General features: G+C 39.6%; 2 protein-coding genes across 3 annotated transcripts in view; both read left to right on the forward strand.

Annotated features, from left to right (window-relative positions):
- The window catches only part of TAF1A (TATA-box binding protein associated factor, RNA polymerase I subunit A), a 34,403-nt gene extending 23,517 nt beyond the window's left edge, over window positions 1-10,886 (forward strand). For both annotated transcript variants that reach the window (XM_024750480.1, XM_024750481.1), the window contains exons 8-11: window positions 4,867-4,933; window positions 6,042-6,165; window positions 7,658-7,812; window positions 10,513-10,886. In XM_024750480.1, coding sequence (XP_024606248.1) covers window positions 4,867-4,933; window positions 6,042-6,165; window positions 7,658-7,812; window positions 10,513-10,625 — 459 coding nt within the window. In that variant the 3' untranslated portion in view covers window positions 10,626-10,886. The remainder of the gene's footprint in view (window positions 1-4,866; window positions 4,934-6,041; window positions 6,166-7,657; window positions 7,813-10,512) is intronic.
- Window positions 10,887-14,660: 3,774 nt separating this feature from the next.
- Window positions 14,661-17,640, forward strand: part of HHIPL2 (HHIP like 2) — a 10,289-nt gene continuing 7,309 nt past the window's right edge. The window contains 5 exon segments of the mRNA XM_024750496.1: window positions 14,661-14,674; window positions 15,499-15,709; window positions 15,711-15,840; window positions 15,843-16,176; window positions 17,265-17,410. Coding sequence (XP_024606264.1) covers window positions 14,661-14,674; window positions 15,499-15,709; window positions 15,711-15,840; window positions 15,843-16,176; window positions 17,265-17,410 — 835 coding nt within the window.

Here is a 17,640-nt window from a genome sequence, read left to right on the forward strand (position 1 = left end):
GAGATTTCCAAACTGTGAACATGGTATGTCTCTCCATTAATTTAGGTATTTTATTTCTCTCTGAAATGTTTTGAAGTTTTTAGTGTATATATTTTGTTAAATTTACCCCTAAGTCTTTCAAGTTTGGGATTGTTACTGTATATGGTATTCCTTAAAATTTTTTTTATTGTGGTAAAATATATGTAATATGAAATTTACCATTTTAACCATTTTCAAGTGCACATTTTTTCTTTTTTTTTGGCCGTGCTATGTGGCATCTGGGGTCTTAGTTCCCTGATCAGGAATTGAACCTGTGCCCCCTGCATTGGAAGCTCGAAGTCTGAACCACTGAACCACCAGGGAAGTCCCTCAAGTGCACATTTTAATGGCATTACCATTAAGTACATGCACAATTTTGTGCAGCCATCACCACTGTCTACTTCCTGAACTTTTTCATCATCACAAACAGAAACTCTGTATCCATTAAACAGTAGCCTCCCCCAACCCCTAGTAACCTCTATTCTACTTTTATTTTAAAATATATTGAAGTATAATCGATTTACAATACTGTGTTAGTTTCAGGCATACAGCAACCTCTATTCTACTTTCTGTCTCTTTATAAATTTGCTCGTTCTAGGAACCTCATCTAAGTGGAATCATACAGTATTTGTCCTTTTATGTCTTGCTTATTTCATAATGTTATCAAGATTCATCCATGTTATAAGATGTATCAGAATTTCCTTCCTTTTAAAGCCTGAATAATATTCCATTTTATATATATATATATATATATAATAGAATATTATATATATTATACAAATATATTCCACATTTTATTTATCCATTCATCTCTTGGTAGACATTTGGGTTGTTTTCAGTTTTTGGCTCTTGTGGATAACTCCACTATGAGCATTGGTGTACAGTATGTGTCTGAGTCCCTGCTTTCAGTTATTTTAAGTATATACCTAGGAGTGGAATTGCTGGATCATATGATACTTCTTTGTTTAACCTTTTGAGGAACCATCAAGCTGTCTCCATAGCAGCTGTACCATTTTACATTCCCACCAGCAGTGCATGAGGGTTTAAATTTCTCCACATCCTCACCAACACTTTGTTACTTTTCTTTTTTAAGAAGTTGATCATAGATCTCCTGAGGTGTACGAAGCGGTATCTCATTTTTATTTTGGTTTGCATTTTCCTGAGGGTAGTGATGTTGAGCATCTTTTCATGTGCTTAGTGGTTATTTGTGTACCTTCTTTGGAGAAATGTCTGTTTACATTCCTTTTTTGAACTAGGTGTTTCAGTTTTTTGTTATTGAATTTAGGAGTTCTTTATATATTTCATGGTCAGTTTCTAATCATATTTTAGAGGAAAAAGAAAGGTCCTTTTCAGCCTATACAAATGACTGAGAAAAATCCTTTTCTACCAATCTTCCTTTTAAAAAGCCAATTAGCTCTAATCTGTACTTGTATAGTCATCAAAATTGACATTATCAAACCTTCAGATGTGGAAACTGTACATTTTATAAAGTTTTCAACAGGCTTTGTTTTACTGCATAATACTTAAAAAAATGTTTTTAAAGAAAATCTGGTTTATTCTTGATTCAAGGCACTTTACATTTTCTTAACAGCTTTTTTGAGATGGAATTTACATAACATAAAATTCACTGTTTTAAATGCACAATCCAATTTTTTCAGTATATGTACAGTGTTGTGCAACCATTATCATAATCTATTATAGAACATTTAATGACCCCCCCCCCCAAAGAAACACTGTGCCCATTAGCCCACACCTACCCTCTCCACCCAAACCCTAGGTAACCACTAATCTATTTTCTGTCTCTATAGATTTGTCTATTCTGGACATTTCATATAAATGGAGTCATACAATATGTGGCCTTTTGTGAATGGTTTCTTTCACTTAGCATATTTTTAAGTTCATCCATGTTGTAGCATGTGTCAGTACTTCATTCCTTTTTATATCTCAATATTATTCCACTGTATGAATATACAACATTTGTTTATCCATTAACCAATTGATAGACATTTGGGTTGTTTTTACTTTTCAGCTATTACGAATAATACTTCTGTGAACTTTTGTGTAAAACTTTTTGTGGGACATACGTTTTCAGTTATCTTGGGTATATATACCTTGAAGCTGAATCACCAGAATATGCTAACTTTATGTTTCACTTTGTGAGGAATTGCCAAGCTGTTTTGCCAAGGAGCTGCACAACTTTACGTTCTCCCCAGCAATGTATGAGGGTTCTGATTACTCCACATCCTCGCTCGTATTTGTCACTGTATTATTATTATTATTATGGCCATCCTAGTAGATGGGAAGTAGTATCTTATTGTGGGTTTGATTTGCATTTCCCTAATGACTAACGATGTTGACCAACTTTTCATGTGCTAATGGGCGATTCGTTTATGTTCTTTGGAGAAATATTCCTTTGCCCATTTTTTAATTGGGTTGCTTATCTTTTTGTTGTTGACATGTAAGAGTTCTTTATATATATTCTGGGTACTAGACCCTTATCAGGTATATGATCTGCAGCTATTTTCTGTTTTCTCCCTTTTTGTGGGTTATCTTTATCTTTCTTCATAATGGGTTTTTTTTGGCTGAGTGGTGCGGCTTGCGGGATTTTAGTTCCCCCACGAGGGATTGAACCCAGGCCCTCGGCAGTGAAAGTGCCGAGTCCTAACCACTGGACCACCAGGGAGTTCCCTTGATAGTGTTCTTTGAAGCACAAAAATGATTCATTTTGATAAAGTCCAATTTACTGTTCTTCCTTTGGTTGCTTGTGCTTTAGTTGTGTCATATCTACGAAACTATTGCCTAATCTAAGGTAACATATATTTACACCTAGGTTTTCTTCACAGTTTTATAATTTTAGTTTTTACCTTTAGGTCTTTGATCCATTTTGAGTTAATTTTTGTATGTGGTGTGATGTAGTGGTCTAGTTTCATTCTTTTGCCATGTGGATATCCAGTTGTCCCAGCACTGTTTGTTGAAAGGAATTTTCTTACTCCCATTGAATTGTCTTGGCACCATTGTCAAAATCAATTGATCATGGATATATATGGTTTATTTCTGGACACTGAATTCTGTTCCATTGATTTATATGTCTATCTTAATATCAGTACCACAGTCTTACTTGCAAACTGCGTAATATACTTTTAAAGGTGCTATTTTAATTTTATTCTTCAAGATTTCTCTTTACCCATTTGTGCAAGAAAATACTAAGGACAGTTACAACAAAAGCAAGATGCTGAACTTCACTCAGGTTGTCTTTCATTAATGGTGTTCTGAAAAGACTTTAAAAAATGGAATAGAAAATCACTATTCAACACTTATCTTCAAGACAAGATAGATTTAGAGAAATTCTGGTTTTCCTTTTGAAAAATACAGTATTTGAAATTAACTCAATAAATGGGTTTAAATAGATTGAACATAGCAGAAGAGAGGATTAATGAACTGTGTAGAAAATCAGGCTAAAGAAGGAAGAGCAAAAAGGATAAAAAGTGCAGAAAAGAGTGTACAAAGGACTTGGTGAAAGGTCTGAACTACTTGTAATTGGAGCCAAGGGAAAGGAGAGAGAACGGGGTTCAAAGGCAAACAAACAGGCAAAGACAATATTTAATGAGTCAATGGCTAAGAATTTTACAAAACTGATGAAAGACTTCCAGAGTTCTGATAGTGTTCTATCTTTTGATCTGGGTGCTGATTATGTGAGTGTGTATAACTTGTGAAAGTTTATTGAATGGCACACTCATGATTTGTGTACCTTTCTAGTACATATGTTGTATTTCAATAAGTGAATTGAACCATATACAGAATTCCCTAAATCAAAGAAGAAAATGTGATTTTGTAAAAACTGAGTTTTAATAATACTCTCTGATATTGGTATATTGATCATGTTGATTGATCTCTAATTTAAAAACTATTAAGAGAAATTAACAAATTTACTTTTCATTTTGTGGGAAATTATTTCAGTGTAAGGTTAAATTACCTCAGCAGCAGACAGAATAAATTCATCTCTAATATTAAATGTGTTTAAGTGAGAAATATACTTTCAGTCCTATTTTTTGCATATTCATAAAAATTGTCCATCCTATTTTTAGAAAGAAAAACCTTTAACTTGTCCCTATTGTGTAAAAAGATTGTAAAAATATTGACTTGAATACTCTTAATGTACTGTGTTCATGAATACAATCTTCCAAAATAACTAGCCTTGCCTTTTTTGGGTTTTGTTTTGTATATTCTGTGACCTTTTGTGATCAATAAATATTAAATATCTTTCCTATGTGATATTGATTCTCTTTTTATTTTTTTTCCTCAGTCCTGGCTACTGAAAAGAAATTAAGTGGTTAAGTGTGGTAAACAGTATAAGTATAGAGAAAATAAAATGTCTCCGTCTATCCACATCCCCCCACCCTCCCAACCAACTATCTTGTTATTAGGAGGGATTTTTTTTTTTTAAATATCTTTACGTAGAACACCTTTCTATACCAGAGTTGGACTGGATAAAAGCAAAGTATCTTTCGGGCTTCCCTGGTGGCGCAGTGGTTGAGAGTCCGCCTGCCAATGCAGGGGACACGGGTGCGTGCCCCGGTCCGGGAAGATCTCAAATGCAGCGTAGCGGCTGGGCCCATGAGCCATGGCTGCTGAGCCTGCGCGTCCGGAGCCTGTGCTCCACAACGGGAGAGGCCACAACAGTGAGAGGCCCGTGTACCGCAAGAAAAAAAAAAAAGCAAAGTATCTTTTAAATCCTTGATTCCTTTACCAAGGGCATATTAGATAGTAAGAACTTTATTTGAAAGTAAGCTGAAATTAGAGAAACGCCTTTCGAATGTGTAAAAATTACAAGATTATCCTTTCTTCCAGATTTTGTATCAGATTGTACCATCTCATAAACTGATGTTAGAATTCCATAGATTACTGAGAAAATCAGGTAAGTAGTTTGTTTTAAATCTCTTTGTGCAGACAAGCTGTAGACTGGGGCTCAGCAGACTGTGGCTATGGGCCAGAACCACCTCTTGCCTGTTTTTTTTTTTTTTTTAATATTTCTTTCTTTCTTCCTTCCTTCCTTTCTTTTCTTTCTTTCTTTCTGCATTAGGTCTTCGTTGCTGCACCCGGGCCTTCTCTAGTTATGGCAAGTGGGGACTACTCTTGGTTGCAGTGCGTGGGCTTCTCATCGCGGTGGCTTCTCTTGTTGCGGAGCACGGGCTCTAGGTGCACGGGCTTCAGTAGTTGTGGTGCGCAGGCTCTAGAGCGCAGGCTCAGTAGTTGTGGTGCACGGGTTTAGTTGCTCCGTGGCATGTGTGATCTTCCTGGAACAGGGGTAGAACCTGTGTCCCCTGCATTGGCAGGCGAATTCTTAATCACTGCACCACCAGGGAAGTCCCCTCTTGCCTATTTCCATAAATCAAGTTCTGTTGGAGCACAGTCATGTCCATTTATTTATATACAAAAATATAAAAGCAGTCTATGGCTGCTTTTGCCCTATGACAGTAGTGTTGAGTAGTTATGACAGCCTGTAAGGCTTGCAAAACTTAAATAGTGTCTGGCCCTTTACAGAAAAAGTGTGCTGACCTCTGCTATAGAATTTAGGCAATGGTTGCAAAAAAAAAACGGCTTCAATTTATATGATTCAGCTCATTTTAATCTTTACTGGGATTCACCTCAGTGTAGAAAAGAACATAATTCTTCATAGGAAATCCGCTTGCTAAGTCCAGTAGGTACTGGGACTACCTCGGTTCTTCTCCTAATAGAAGAGAACATATATAAAATGCCCAAATAGGGCCAGTACCTTAAGTAATGTTCTCAGTAGTATAAACCCATATAGAGGTCAGACTCACCACCCTGCCTTCAATAATGTGGACTAAATTATCAAATTCTTCAGATTCATCACAGGAGAGTATGATCATAATGAATTGTTTTAAACTGTTAATCAAACTAGAAGGCTTATGATTCAGTGATACTTTATCAGTGGAATATAATCTTTTAGCTTTGTGCTCTTCAGTGCTTTCTGTAAACTCTAACTGTTGTGACCATTGCAGAAAACGAAGAACACCATAAACTGGGGTTGGAGGTATTATTTGGAGTCTTAGATTTTGCTGGATGCACTAAAAATATAACTGCTTGGAAATATTTGGCAAGATATCTCAGACAGACTTTAATGGGGTAAGTAAGAAACATACAGTGTTTATTACTGGATCAGCATAAATAATGTTTTATAATATTTTAGCTAATAAAGTTCTGTGTTTTTGGATTTCTTGAACTGTGTCTTCAGCTGTTTTCTTCTGAGTACGTCAGAAGAACAGGAAATAGGAAGTCACAAGTAAAACATACAAAAATTCTATCCAGATTTTTTGTGCTATCAAATTGGGTAATAGCCCTTACCACTACTCTGCTAAGAGCTAAGTTTGTGCTTTCTAATTGGAAATAGGGACCAGAGGAGGTCACCTCCACTCTTCACTAGATTCTTTGTAAAGCTGTTTGTGATTTGTGTCATCAACTTGTAAGATCACATGGGAAGCAGCTTTTCTCCCAACAGTTCTCAGTCATTTTCAGTGGGGTTTTTTAGGACCTCATAAAATCGTCATGGTTATTCATTCAGCAAATATTTATTAAGTCCCTTGTGAGCTGCGTATCTAAAGCTATCCCTCTGATCAAAATAATCATCAGTGCCACATCTTGAGTAAAAGAAAAGGAGTGGCCCTTGTCATTTACCTTGTGTGTGAGAGAATAAAGGATATCACAAAAATTAAATTTCATTGATTTATTATATCCATTTTAGTTGCTTAGGAAATTCATTATCAGTGGGAACTTGCTTCAGGCTTCAGACCTGACTTGACCTTAGAACAGTCTTGATTAGGAAGTATTTTTGGTGTGATATGTTGATGTACTCCCTGTAAACCACTTTCCAGATCTAAAGCACTGTACAAACCCTTACTAACCCCAAGGTTCTTGAAGGCAAAGAAATGTGCTGCTCACTTTTTAAACCTCTAGAAGTTTTGCCACAGGGGCAAATAGGTCTTTGCTCTATTAAATTATTGAGGAATACTTAGCACTGCCTGGGTTCAACTGTCAAACCTATGTGTTCCTGTATTTGTATAATAATGCCATCTTAATTTGGATAGTAATTCTTTGTAGCATATAATTTTAAAGTAAGGTTTTAAAGTAACTTTTAAGAAATCAATAGCTAACATTTGTTGAAAATGTACTTTGTACCAGACAGCATGCAAAGAGCTTTATATGACACTTGCTATACTATGGACCCGTTTAATCCTAATAACAGTGCTACGAGATGGGCACCATTAATATCCTCAAGGAAATTGAGGCTCAGAAAGATTAAGCAATGTGCCGAAGATCACATAGATAGTAGATGGAAGATCTGGGATTTGAATCTGAGATTTTGACCTTAGAGTCTATGCTGTTAACTGCTGTGCTGTACTGAACTGGCTCTTTCATTAAATGGAAAAGGGGACGTGGAGATCAAAGAGGACGAAAAAGGATTTGCTTTCATGCGTGTGCTATGCCATGGCCATACTTGGAAGCTAGTTTGGAATCATCTTCCTTGTCATCTTTCCACAGACCCTACTTAAGTTCAGATTCTGACACTATAGGTCTGTCTCCATCACTGACCTTCCCTTTTGACACTTTTCTTTTCCAGGAGTCATCTTGCCTGGGTTCAAGAAGAGTGGAACTCCAGGAAAAACTGGTGGCCAAGCTTTCACTTCAGCTACTTTTGGGCAAAAAGTGATTGGAAGGAAGATAAAGCTTTGGCTTGTGAGAAAGCTTTGGTAGCTGGGTTATTGTTAGGAAAAGGTACATGTTTTGTTTTCTTTTTATCTAGCCATAGCTTTCAGGTGATTTTGAAATTGCAAAGTGTGACCATTCATTCATATTAGAGTTTACCTAAACAGTATCTAAGGGTATTAGATGCTGGAAAAATAACTGCTGAGTGGAAAAATAATACTGAATTCGGGCCAGGTGATCTGCTTGTAGGGAATTTCCGTGGATTAGAAACAGTGATTTCATATTGTTGATCGTCATTGGTTTTTATGCTCTAGCTTGAGTATCTTTAGGGGCCATTAAGATAAAGGATGCACCGTTTTCACAGCAAATGACCATTTGGCTGTGCTGTAGAGAAAGTTTACTGAGATTATCTACTATATTAGACATAGAAAAATATTCTTTATTGACCTCATTTTTTTATGACAGCTTTATGTTATTTATATTTACTTACCTGTTGCTGTAAGGATGAGACATTTTCTTCCCTTCAGAAAAGAAAAAAAAAATACCTCCTATTAACTTACTTAAAAGTCCTCTTAAAAGAAAGGGAAATTGGTCTTTTCTTTGGGGAATATCTTGGCTGTTAAAACTCTTACCTGCTTTGTACCACTGAAATATAGAAAGGTAGCCAGTACTGAAATGAGACTGTCACAGAACATGTCCAGAGGTGAAGAAAGTGACCTCGCAGTGGCCATGAGTAAGCACTGTGTGGCCAGGGAGTTTAAAGTATCCTAAAGAGATTCTTCAGGTCGATTTAGATATAATTTGTATGGATTTGGAATTAGTATTCTCAGTTAATGTTTCAGATGGTTACTTAGATTAGTAAAATACTGATTTTATGGGAGGAAAGGGATTAGCAAACATGAAAGTAGTTTTAAAAATTTCTCTCTGATGTACTGATGACAAGAAACAAATGTGATTTGGACTGTGACTTTCTACTTTATGAGTGTAGAGGTTCCTGGTACAGATATCAAAAGGTACCTGTGTTTGAGTGGGGTCTGGAGACCTGGGTTAACTTCCAATTCTGTCCCTTACTTGCCATGTCACTTAGGTCAAGCAGTTAACCTTTGGGGTCCTTCTGTTTGAGATGGGCAGTGTAACACCTGCCCTATTTGCTTACAGGATTAAGCATCACACAAACATCACATCAAAGTGCTTTATACATTCTGAGGTATCCTGCGAATATCAGGCATAAATGTCTGAGAATGGGCTCACCTTTTCGTCTTTCAGGGTGTTAGTATGGGGGTTGAGTCAGTCTATTAGGGGTTGTGCTGGGTTTTGTTCTTGATCTGGTTACCCTTAGTACATCCTGGGATTCAAATTTTAGTCGTGGCCTCCCTTTGCTTTGAGCTTGGAGTAGGGTACGGTGGCTGCCCTTCCTCCCATGCTCTGCTCAAGGTGAACCAGGCCCATTTCTCCTTGGAGGGGCCTTTCCTCCCAACAGTTCAGGCTGCTTGGCTGCCCTGTGACTAGCTTGGTGGGCTTGAAGTTAGGAATTGTAGTTTATTTGGCTTTTTCTCTGTGTTAGATTGGTAGCAGAGTTTTTTCCAGTTTTCTGTATTCTAGACTGAAGCAGAAATCTGTGTACAAAGTATTTTGTTTTTGCTAAAGTGGTAGATGTGTTTAGAAACACAAATTATTATATAACACCACACACGCCACTGCTTCCCAGCTAATAAAATATTAGCAGTTCTCACCTTACTATTTTCAGGGATAATAAAATTGTTGCTCTAGGGCTTCCCTGGTGGCGCAGTGGTTGAGAGTCCGCCTGCTGATGCAGGGGACATGGGTTCGTGCCCTGGTCCGGGAGGATCCCACATGCCGCGGAGCAGCTGGGCCCGTGAGCCATGGCCACTGAGCCTGCGCATCCGGAGCCTGTGCTCCGCAGCAGGAGAGGCCGCAACAGTGAGAGGCCCGCGTACTGCAAAAAAAAAAAAAAATTGTTACTCTAGGTACAATATATATTCTAGCAAGTTCCCAGAGAATATGAATAAATGCAAACTGAGACTGTAATAAAATTAATTTTTCCTATGTTTTTTATGGTCTCATTTGTTAAATAGAGAAAATCTCTTATAATATCCAGTTTACATTTTTCTTACAGGAATTTGATTCATGTCTCTGAAATACTTAACCAGTGATCCTCTTAGCATTGTAAGACTATGAAAAGCAGGTAGAACTTCTGATGAGCACCTTTGGCACCTTTGGCATATCTGCATGATCACCATCCAGCTGCCTGCTAGATGGCAGGAATGACTAGATTAAATTTTTGATTTCTTCTAACCTATGATTTGTTTATTCTAATTCTTCACATCAGGGTTTTCTACAGAGAACTTCCTTATTGTCATAAATGCATCTTTGGCTCTTTTACCAACTTATCATTGAGAAGGAAGCTCTAGTAGTTTGCTTCTGGAGAAGGCTCATTTAATATATGAATATATATAATATGCATATCACCTTAACTAAGGTTTAGGAGGGAAGGTAGAAAACAAGCTAAAGTATATGCTTTAATTATGATGCATCAGAAATATTTTTGTATGTAGGAAGCAGTACATTTCATTGGTGACAGCTCTGAGAACGGGCTTAGACATATCGGTGTAGATAATACAAATCCTTCTACTTTTAGAATCATCAGTATGCCAGAGTTGAAGCAAAATTTTTAAAATGTAGAAATATACTTGAAGAATTTGATGATAAGTATTAAAACTTTTTATTTTGCCTTGTTTTGCTTCTTAGGTTGTAGATACTTTCGGAATATTTCAAAACAAGATCATCAAGTCTTAAAGAAGAAAATTAAGCAGATGAAGAAATCAGTGAAAAAATACAGCATTGTAAATCCAGGACTCTGATACTGAATTTTAGTTACTTCAGATTAGTAGCTACAGAATAGTAACTCAGTTGATAGCTTTAAATGTATTTATTTATTTGATATTTTAAGAAGGTAGCTTATTTGGCTATGAAAAAGTTATATTTTCTTTTACTATCGGTTATAGCTGAAGAAACAGTCTCATTGCCTTTGCCCTTTGTAAATATATTTTTCCTTTTTTTTTGTACTGTTAAATGTAACATTTATTAAGGAATAATCTTCAAATAAAAATATATTTGTTTAATCAGAGCATATAGCTCTACAGCAGTTATTGCTGTTTGCAGATAATTTGCCTCTGATAATTGTGTAATGAAATATAACTTGTGGGACTGTTAAATGAGCGTGTGTATTCTTTTAGATGCAAATGATCTATGTTAGGTTTACCACCATGAAGAACATATTGGTGATGAATTCTGTTGAGGAAACAGAGAAGGATTTAGAGAAGAACTCCTTCTCTTTCTCTTTTGGTAGTAAGACATGGCAGTGTGGGGTTAAGTGACCTCTGGTAGAGAGCTACCTTTGACTCTGGAGGACTCATTTGGGTCAGAGAGGGTAGGAGGGGCCTGGTTGCTTTTAGCTGGCACTGGCCTAACTTTAAAGGATTCTAGCTTTGTTGGTTTTGCTTGTTTGCCTTGCATAGCAATCTAAGACATGTTCTAGAATTACTGTGTCCCTCTCCTTTCTCTTGGAAACCAGAATGCAAAAGTAGGTAGCTGGACAGTGGAGAAATAGTGTCCCAGGGTCATACAGGAAGCCCATTGGAAAGCTTTGCTCAGAAGCCAAGAACAACTTTCCTGGAATATCAGCTGAGCTTTCTAATATGTTGTGGTAACTGGTGGAGTAAGTGCTTCTTGAAAACTGTCTTGGCTCATATATATTTACTGTTCAGATAACTAGTATTTGAGTTCCATGAAGGCTCCTTAACTTCAGAGCAAGTCCGATATTAAGGTGGCAAACCGCACGTTTTCCCCATTGGCTTATATTCCTACCAATTTCAAACCATCTGTCAGAAAATTAGGGGACAAATTATGCTTTGTCAATAATTCGATATTTTATACTTCGTAAATAAATGACTATCAACAAATAACTACCCAACTTTATAATATTTGTGTGAAACAAGTAGGTGCCCCACAGAACCAAAGTAAAGCAAGTGAAAACTACCAATGAATAGGGTCGGCTTCACCACTGAGAGTCCATGCTTGGGTGGTAAAGGAGTTCTGTATAAGATCAACACTATAAGGGTGAAATTCCCAGAGGATGTGGACAGAATCTCACAACCTAAGCCAAGATTATCAGGGCATCTACTTCCTGAAACCTATAGTCAAAAACTCTAAAATAGGATTTATGAATTCTCATGGTCCCTAGCAGGATGGAGGTGAGAATGAAGGAGAAATGAGTAGATATGGTTATCAAATGTTTGTATCTAATTGTGCAATAAGAGCAATGTGAAATTTTTTCCAACTGTGAAATTTTTTTAAGCCCACTAAAAGCTAGTTTCATGAGTCATAATGGCTAAAATTTATCAAGCACTTTGGGCTTTACATTTCATCATCTCATCACTGCAGTCCTATGAATTATCCCTATCTTAACAAGAAAGAAAGTGGTGTCTTCAGAGATTAAGTCACTTGCCCAGGGTCACAGCTGGTAGGTGCTGGCTCCAGGACTATAACCCGATCAGTGTGGTTCCAAAGGTCACACTCTGTGTACTGCCTTCCAGTTTAGTCATGTTTATAACCTGTAGCTCCCTGAGCTAGGGAGCAGGAAAAAGAATAGAGGGGATCCATCACCCATCCTTTCTCCTGGGCATGGAAGGTTCCCTCTCTGTGTCCTCACTGATCCCTCCCCATACAGACTCTTGTGAAATCACCACATTGTTTAATGGTCTTTGTACATCTGTCTTTCTCAGTAGTATATTACCTAGCCTTAATAATCTCCATATCACCAACACCTAACAGAATTTCTGGTTTATTAAATACTGAGTAGAACTGAATGAAAATTTATGAAAGCTATGGACTGAGTGCACCTGTCCCATAGGCAGTAATAATCTTGGTGAATTTCTGCCAAGGGTAGGGCCTCAGGAGACTGTTAGGTTTGAATCCTGGGTTTATCATATGCTTTCATTGTTTCTTTACCTACAGAATGGAGACAAGTAAAATTGATTGCTGTAGTTTCTTTTTTATTTTTATTTTAATATTTATTCATTTTGGTTGTGCTGGGTCTTAGTTGCAGCATGCAGGATCTTTAGTTGCCATATGCGGGCTTCTTAGTTGTGGCATGTGGACTCTTAGTTGCGGCTTCAGGGGTACAGGGGAGAGTCTGTGTTGGAGAGCAGGTGAAAGAGGTTGCTGTGAGGAGGAGTGTTCTCATGATGTGCTGGGGGTGAGACACAGCAAATCCAGGCAGACCTTTGATCTGAGACCTGCCTGGGCATGTCAGCACAATTACTTGGCTCTCCTGCTGTGATTCCAGAGCCAACGGGACACCCCAACTCCCAGTGAAGGGAACATAGAAGAGGCTGGCACAGAAGCCAGCCACCTGTGAGGCATCGCTCCGGGCTGTCCTCTCTTACCTCGGGTTCCACCCCTTGTCTGTTTCCTGGAGAATTAACTCTGGGAAAACCATCTGGGCAGAAGCTGGGCTCTTATGAGCAACACTGAGACTCTTAATTTCTGAGATATTCCCCTGATAAAAATGTCTCTTCCCTCCCTCTCTCCTGCCTCCCCCTTCCCTTTTGGGTGAGGTTTCAGAAAGCCAAATTCAACAGCTCTCCAGTTTTAAGAATTTGAGGAATAAGAATAACCTACACATGTCTATAATGGGAAAGAATGCGAAAAAGAATATATATATGTATAACTGAATCACTTTGCTGTACAGCAGAAATTAACACAACATTGTAAACCAATTATACTTCAATAAAATTAAAAACAAAACCAAAAATGAAACAAAAAAGAATAAGCTACAAGTGTCTATTAAAATTCACAACTTTATTCTCCCTCTTTCTTCCCCCCCACACGTGGTGTGTTCCCAGCAATGATCCTGTAGGCAGCTACTAGGACCCCCATTTTACTGATGAGGAATCAGGAGTTTTAAAGGACTTACTGAAGGTCAAACAGTGTCGGGGCACAAATCCGGAGGCTCAGGCTCCAAGTCTCGTGCCCTTTGGATCACACCACGCCAAAGTAGAGTCACAACAGCCCTCGCCCATCCACTCAATGGTTCTCTGACCTGGGGCAAGCATAAGGCCTATTAGAACAGAGCCTTTGTACACCTTGCTCACTGTCATAGCCCCCGTGCAGAGGACACTGCTTGGCACACAATAGACTCTTCCTGGGCCTTCATTTTCTTTTTTTTTTTTTTTGCGGTACGCAGGCCTCTCACTGTTGCGGCCTCTCCCGTTGCGGAGCACAGGCTCCGGACACGCAGGCCCAGCGGCCATGGCTCACGGGCCCAGCCGCTCCGCGGCATGTGGGATCTTCCCGGACCGGGGCACGAACCTGTGTCCCCTGCATCGGCAGGCAGACTCTCAACCACGGCGCCACTGGGGAAGCCCGGGCCTTCATTTTCTAAGACAGAGAAATGATAGTTACTGAGCTGATTGAGTAAAAGGCAACTGTGCAGGCTCTAAATTGCTGCATAAGAGTGTGCCATGGTAGTGATTTTATGTCCACAGCCTCCTTTGCTCCTGGGTATTTCATCCTTATTTTTGTCTTCCATCTCTCTTCTTTCTACTCCCCAGGGGTGGACAGCTCAGCCAGGGACTCAGAGCGGTTCGTATGGCTTCTTGTCAGCAGCTCTGACACGTATCCTGAATAGAAGCAGACAACAGCCCAGGGAGAGATGCTGTGAGTCTCTGGGCTCTCTCTTCTGCTCTTTCTGATAACCAAGAAGTCGCTCTGCAGTCTGCAATCAGGGCTGAAATAAGAAAGAATGGGGAACTCAACATATCTGAGAAACGCTGCTGGTCCCTCTGTTAAAGTGATGAGAGAACAGATGTGAATGAGACGGCCCTGGGGGAGGCATGAGTGACCAGAAGTGGGTTCTGGGCCAGAGGACCCTGCCCTACTCCACAGCTCCAAACTACCCCCTTTAAATTGGTCTTTCTTACTTTCCTCATCTCACTTGCCTCTGCCTTTCGTCACTATTGAGAGTTGGTTGTCTGCCCACAATATTCTATTTTCCTCCTAGAAAACGCTATAGTTTAGGGAGGCCCGAGTAGCAGATATTCCTTTGGTTCACAGTCCTTGTATGTTTGTAAAGAGCAGTCATATGGCCCCATAGCCACCATTTAAATTTGTGTGGCTCCGAGCATGGTGTTTTGTGTATATTAAACACTTCAATATTTTTAATAAATAAGGGAAGAAATTGCTAGATGCCTAATCCCTGGGAATGATGTAGCGTGTTCACTTTGATAATTTTATTTTTAAATTATACAATATTTTGAACATATGGAAAAGCACAGAAAATTAAGTTATTAACACTACGGATCCAACAGTGAGATTCAACAAATGTAAAACCCTCGCCACATTGCTTCAGATGTGCAGAAAGAAATTAAATCTTACAGACACAGCATTTAGGATAAAGGGAAAGATGGAGACATTTGGTACTCTCTCTTTTTTAGAAAAAATTGATCGTTTAATAAAACTATATGTCAATAATGAACTTAAAATGCTAGAGATGGTGTAATGAATATGAGGCTTTTTTTTTTTTTTTTTCCTTTCTGCTTTCCAGAAGCATTAACTGGGTAGAAAATTTGGGTCCCAGAGAGGAACTTTACCAGTAGTTGGTAACAGGAGCTCCAGAATCCTGGTTCTTTCCCAGATCTTTTTTCCTACTGTTTGCTCAAAAACTGGTTCCAGCTCCACCGTGGTCCGTCTGCCCGCTGGGGCTGAGCTGCCTCTTCTTTTCCAGGAGTGCTCGCCCTGCGCAGCCCACCGCTATGATGCTGAGAACCCGCGGACGCCCCCCCGGAACCTTCCCGACCTCTGCTCTGACTACTGCTCTGCATTCCACTCTAACTGCCGCTCCGCAGTCTCCCTGGTCACCAATGACCGCCACCTCCAGGAATCCCCATGAAAAGGATGGCGCGCGCTTCTAATAGCTCCTCAACCTTCCCGACAAGGACCACTGCTTCCCTAACGTCCTGAGGAGTGACCATCTCAACCGCAACCTGGGGGTGGTGGCCGAGGACCCTCGGGGCTGCCTGTGGCCAGCGGGCTGAGGAACCCGGTCTCCATGGTCCACGCTGGGGACGGCACCCGTCGCCTCCTCGTGGCCGAGCAGGTGGGGGTCTATCTGCCTGATGGGAGTCGCCTGGAGCAACCCTTCCTGGACCTCAAGAGCATCGTGCTGATCACTCCCTGGATGGGGGATGAGAGAGGCTTCCTGGGCTTGGCTTTTCATCCCCAATTCCACCGCAACCGCAAGTTCTATATTTATTATTCATGTCTGGGCAAGAAGAGGGTCGAAAAGATCCGGATTAGTGAGATGAAGCTTTCTCGGGCAGATCCCAGCAAAGCTGATCCCAAATCGGAGAGGTGAGGCATACCCACGAGAATCTGCAGCTATGTACTGTGTTTCAAAATGTTGCCAATCAGTCCTCTGAGATGATACAGGGGAGCTTTCCTGGGTTTAGAGCTACTAGCTTATAATGATGATAAAGGAGTCATTGTTGATTACTGAGGTTAACCCAAGTTAGCTTCTTGAGTCCATGGCTTCTTCATGGCTACAGCCACCCACCTTACGGTTATACCTGGAACCATGCTTGCTTGAGTTTACAGAGGGTAAGCAAAGGCCGGCAGCCGTAAGGGTTTGAGAAATGATTTTAGATAATATCAGTATATTAAATGTAATAGCAGCCTCTGATTATTGCGTGACCATTAGATCCCAGGCCCTTTACCATGAACACGGGAATTCTCATCCTTGCAGGAAGCTGTGACGCAAGGCTGTTAAGTTACTGATATCTGGTCAGATGAACGGCTCAGTTCTAACTGATCTCACACTCCTGCTTTCACTCTACCATGCTGCCTTCTTTCCTTCTCCTTTCTGCCTTGTCTCTCTCTTCCCATATAGACAGGTTAGGGGATTGAAAAGAGCATGAAGAAGTGATAGACTGACCCCTGTGTGGCTGCCCGAAGGAAGGGACTGAGAGTTCTTGTAGAGCAGAGAGTAAGGCTGAGCCCCAGCTATTGGTTTTGAGCCCTCACTATATGCCGGACACTTAGTGAGATATTTATATATATTATCTTATTTAACATTCACAATGCTTGCCTATGGTAAATTCTCTTACCATCCCCCATTTTATAGATTGATAGATTTTATAGAGGCTTAGAGGTGTTGAGCAACTCACCAGTTAATAAAAATTAGATTAGTCTTTTGTAGTGGTGCAACCTTCACAGGGCACCAAGCTCCTCTTATAATAGCAAGTGAACTTCCCCATCTAGGGCAAGTGGGTGACTGAAATATTTCTGCAACAGCTCTTTTGATTCCTGAGAGAGGCTAGTTATTGGTCTCCTATGGGAGACTCACTCCTGGTAGTCAAGGATTCCTTGATCCTAGGAGGAAAAAATATCCTGCAGGGTGGAAATATGGATTCCTAAAATATAAGGTTTTGCTTTTCATCTAGTCGACTTATGGCTTTGCAGGAAGATAGAAAAACCAAGAAATGGGAGAAACAGGACATGTGCCTGGGCAACACTGAGTCCTGTGCCTTCCCAGGGTCGATCAGCACATACAGCAGATTTCTCATCTCCTTTGCTGAAGACGAAGCAGGTAACAAACGTACAAGGTTATTCTATTTCTGCTTACTGGAACTTAGATAATCACAGCATTGTGAACTGAACATTTATTACCATAATTATCATTATTATTGCGATTGTTATTATTACTCTTATTATTGTTATTGAAAAAGCAACTACCACTTTTTCTATTTTCACTGTAATCTAGTCACTTTTTTTTTTTTTTTTTTTTGGGTACCCGGGCCTCTCACCTTTTTGGCCCCT

The sequence above is a fragment of the Neophocaena asiaeorientalis genome, unplaced genomic scaffold (genome assembly GCF_003031525.2).
Source record: "Neophocaena asiaeorientalis asiaeorientalis breed wild unplaced genomic scaffold, Neophocaena_asiaeorientalis_V1.1 scaffold430, whole genome shotgun sequence".
Lineage (NCBI taxonomy): Eukaryota > Metazoa > Chordata > Mammalia > Artiodactyla > Phocoenidae > Neophocaena > Neophocaena asiaeorientalis.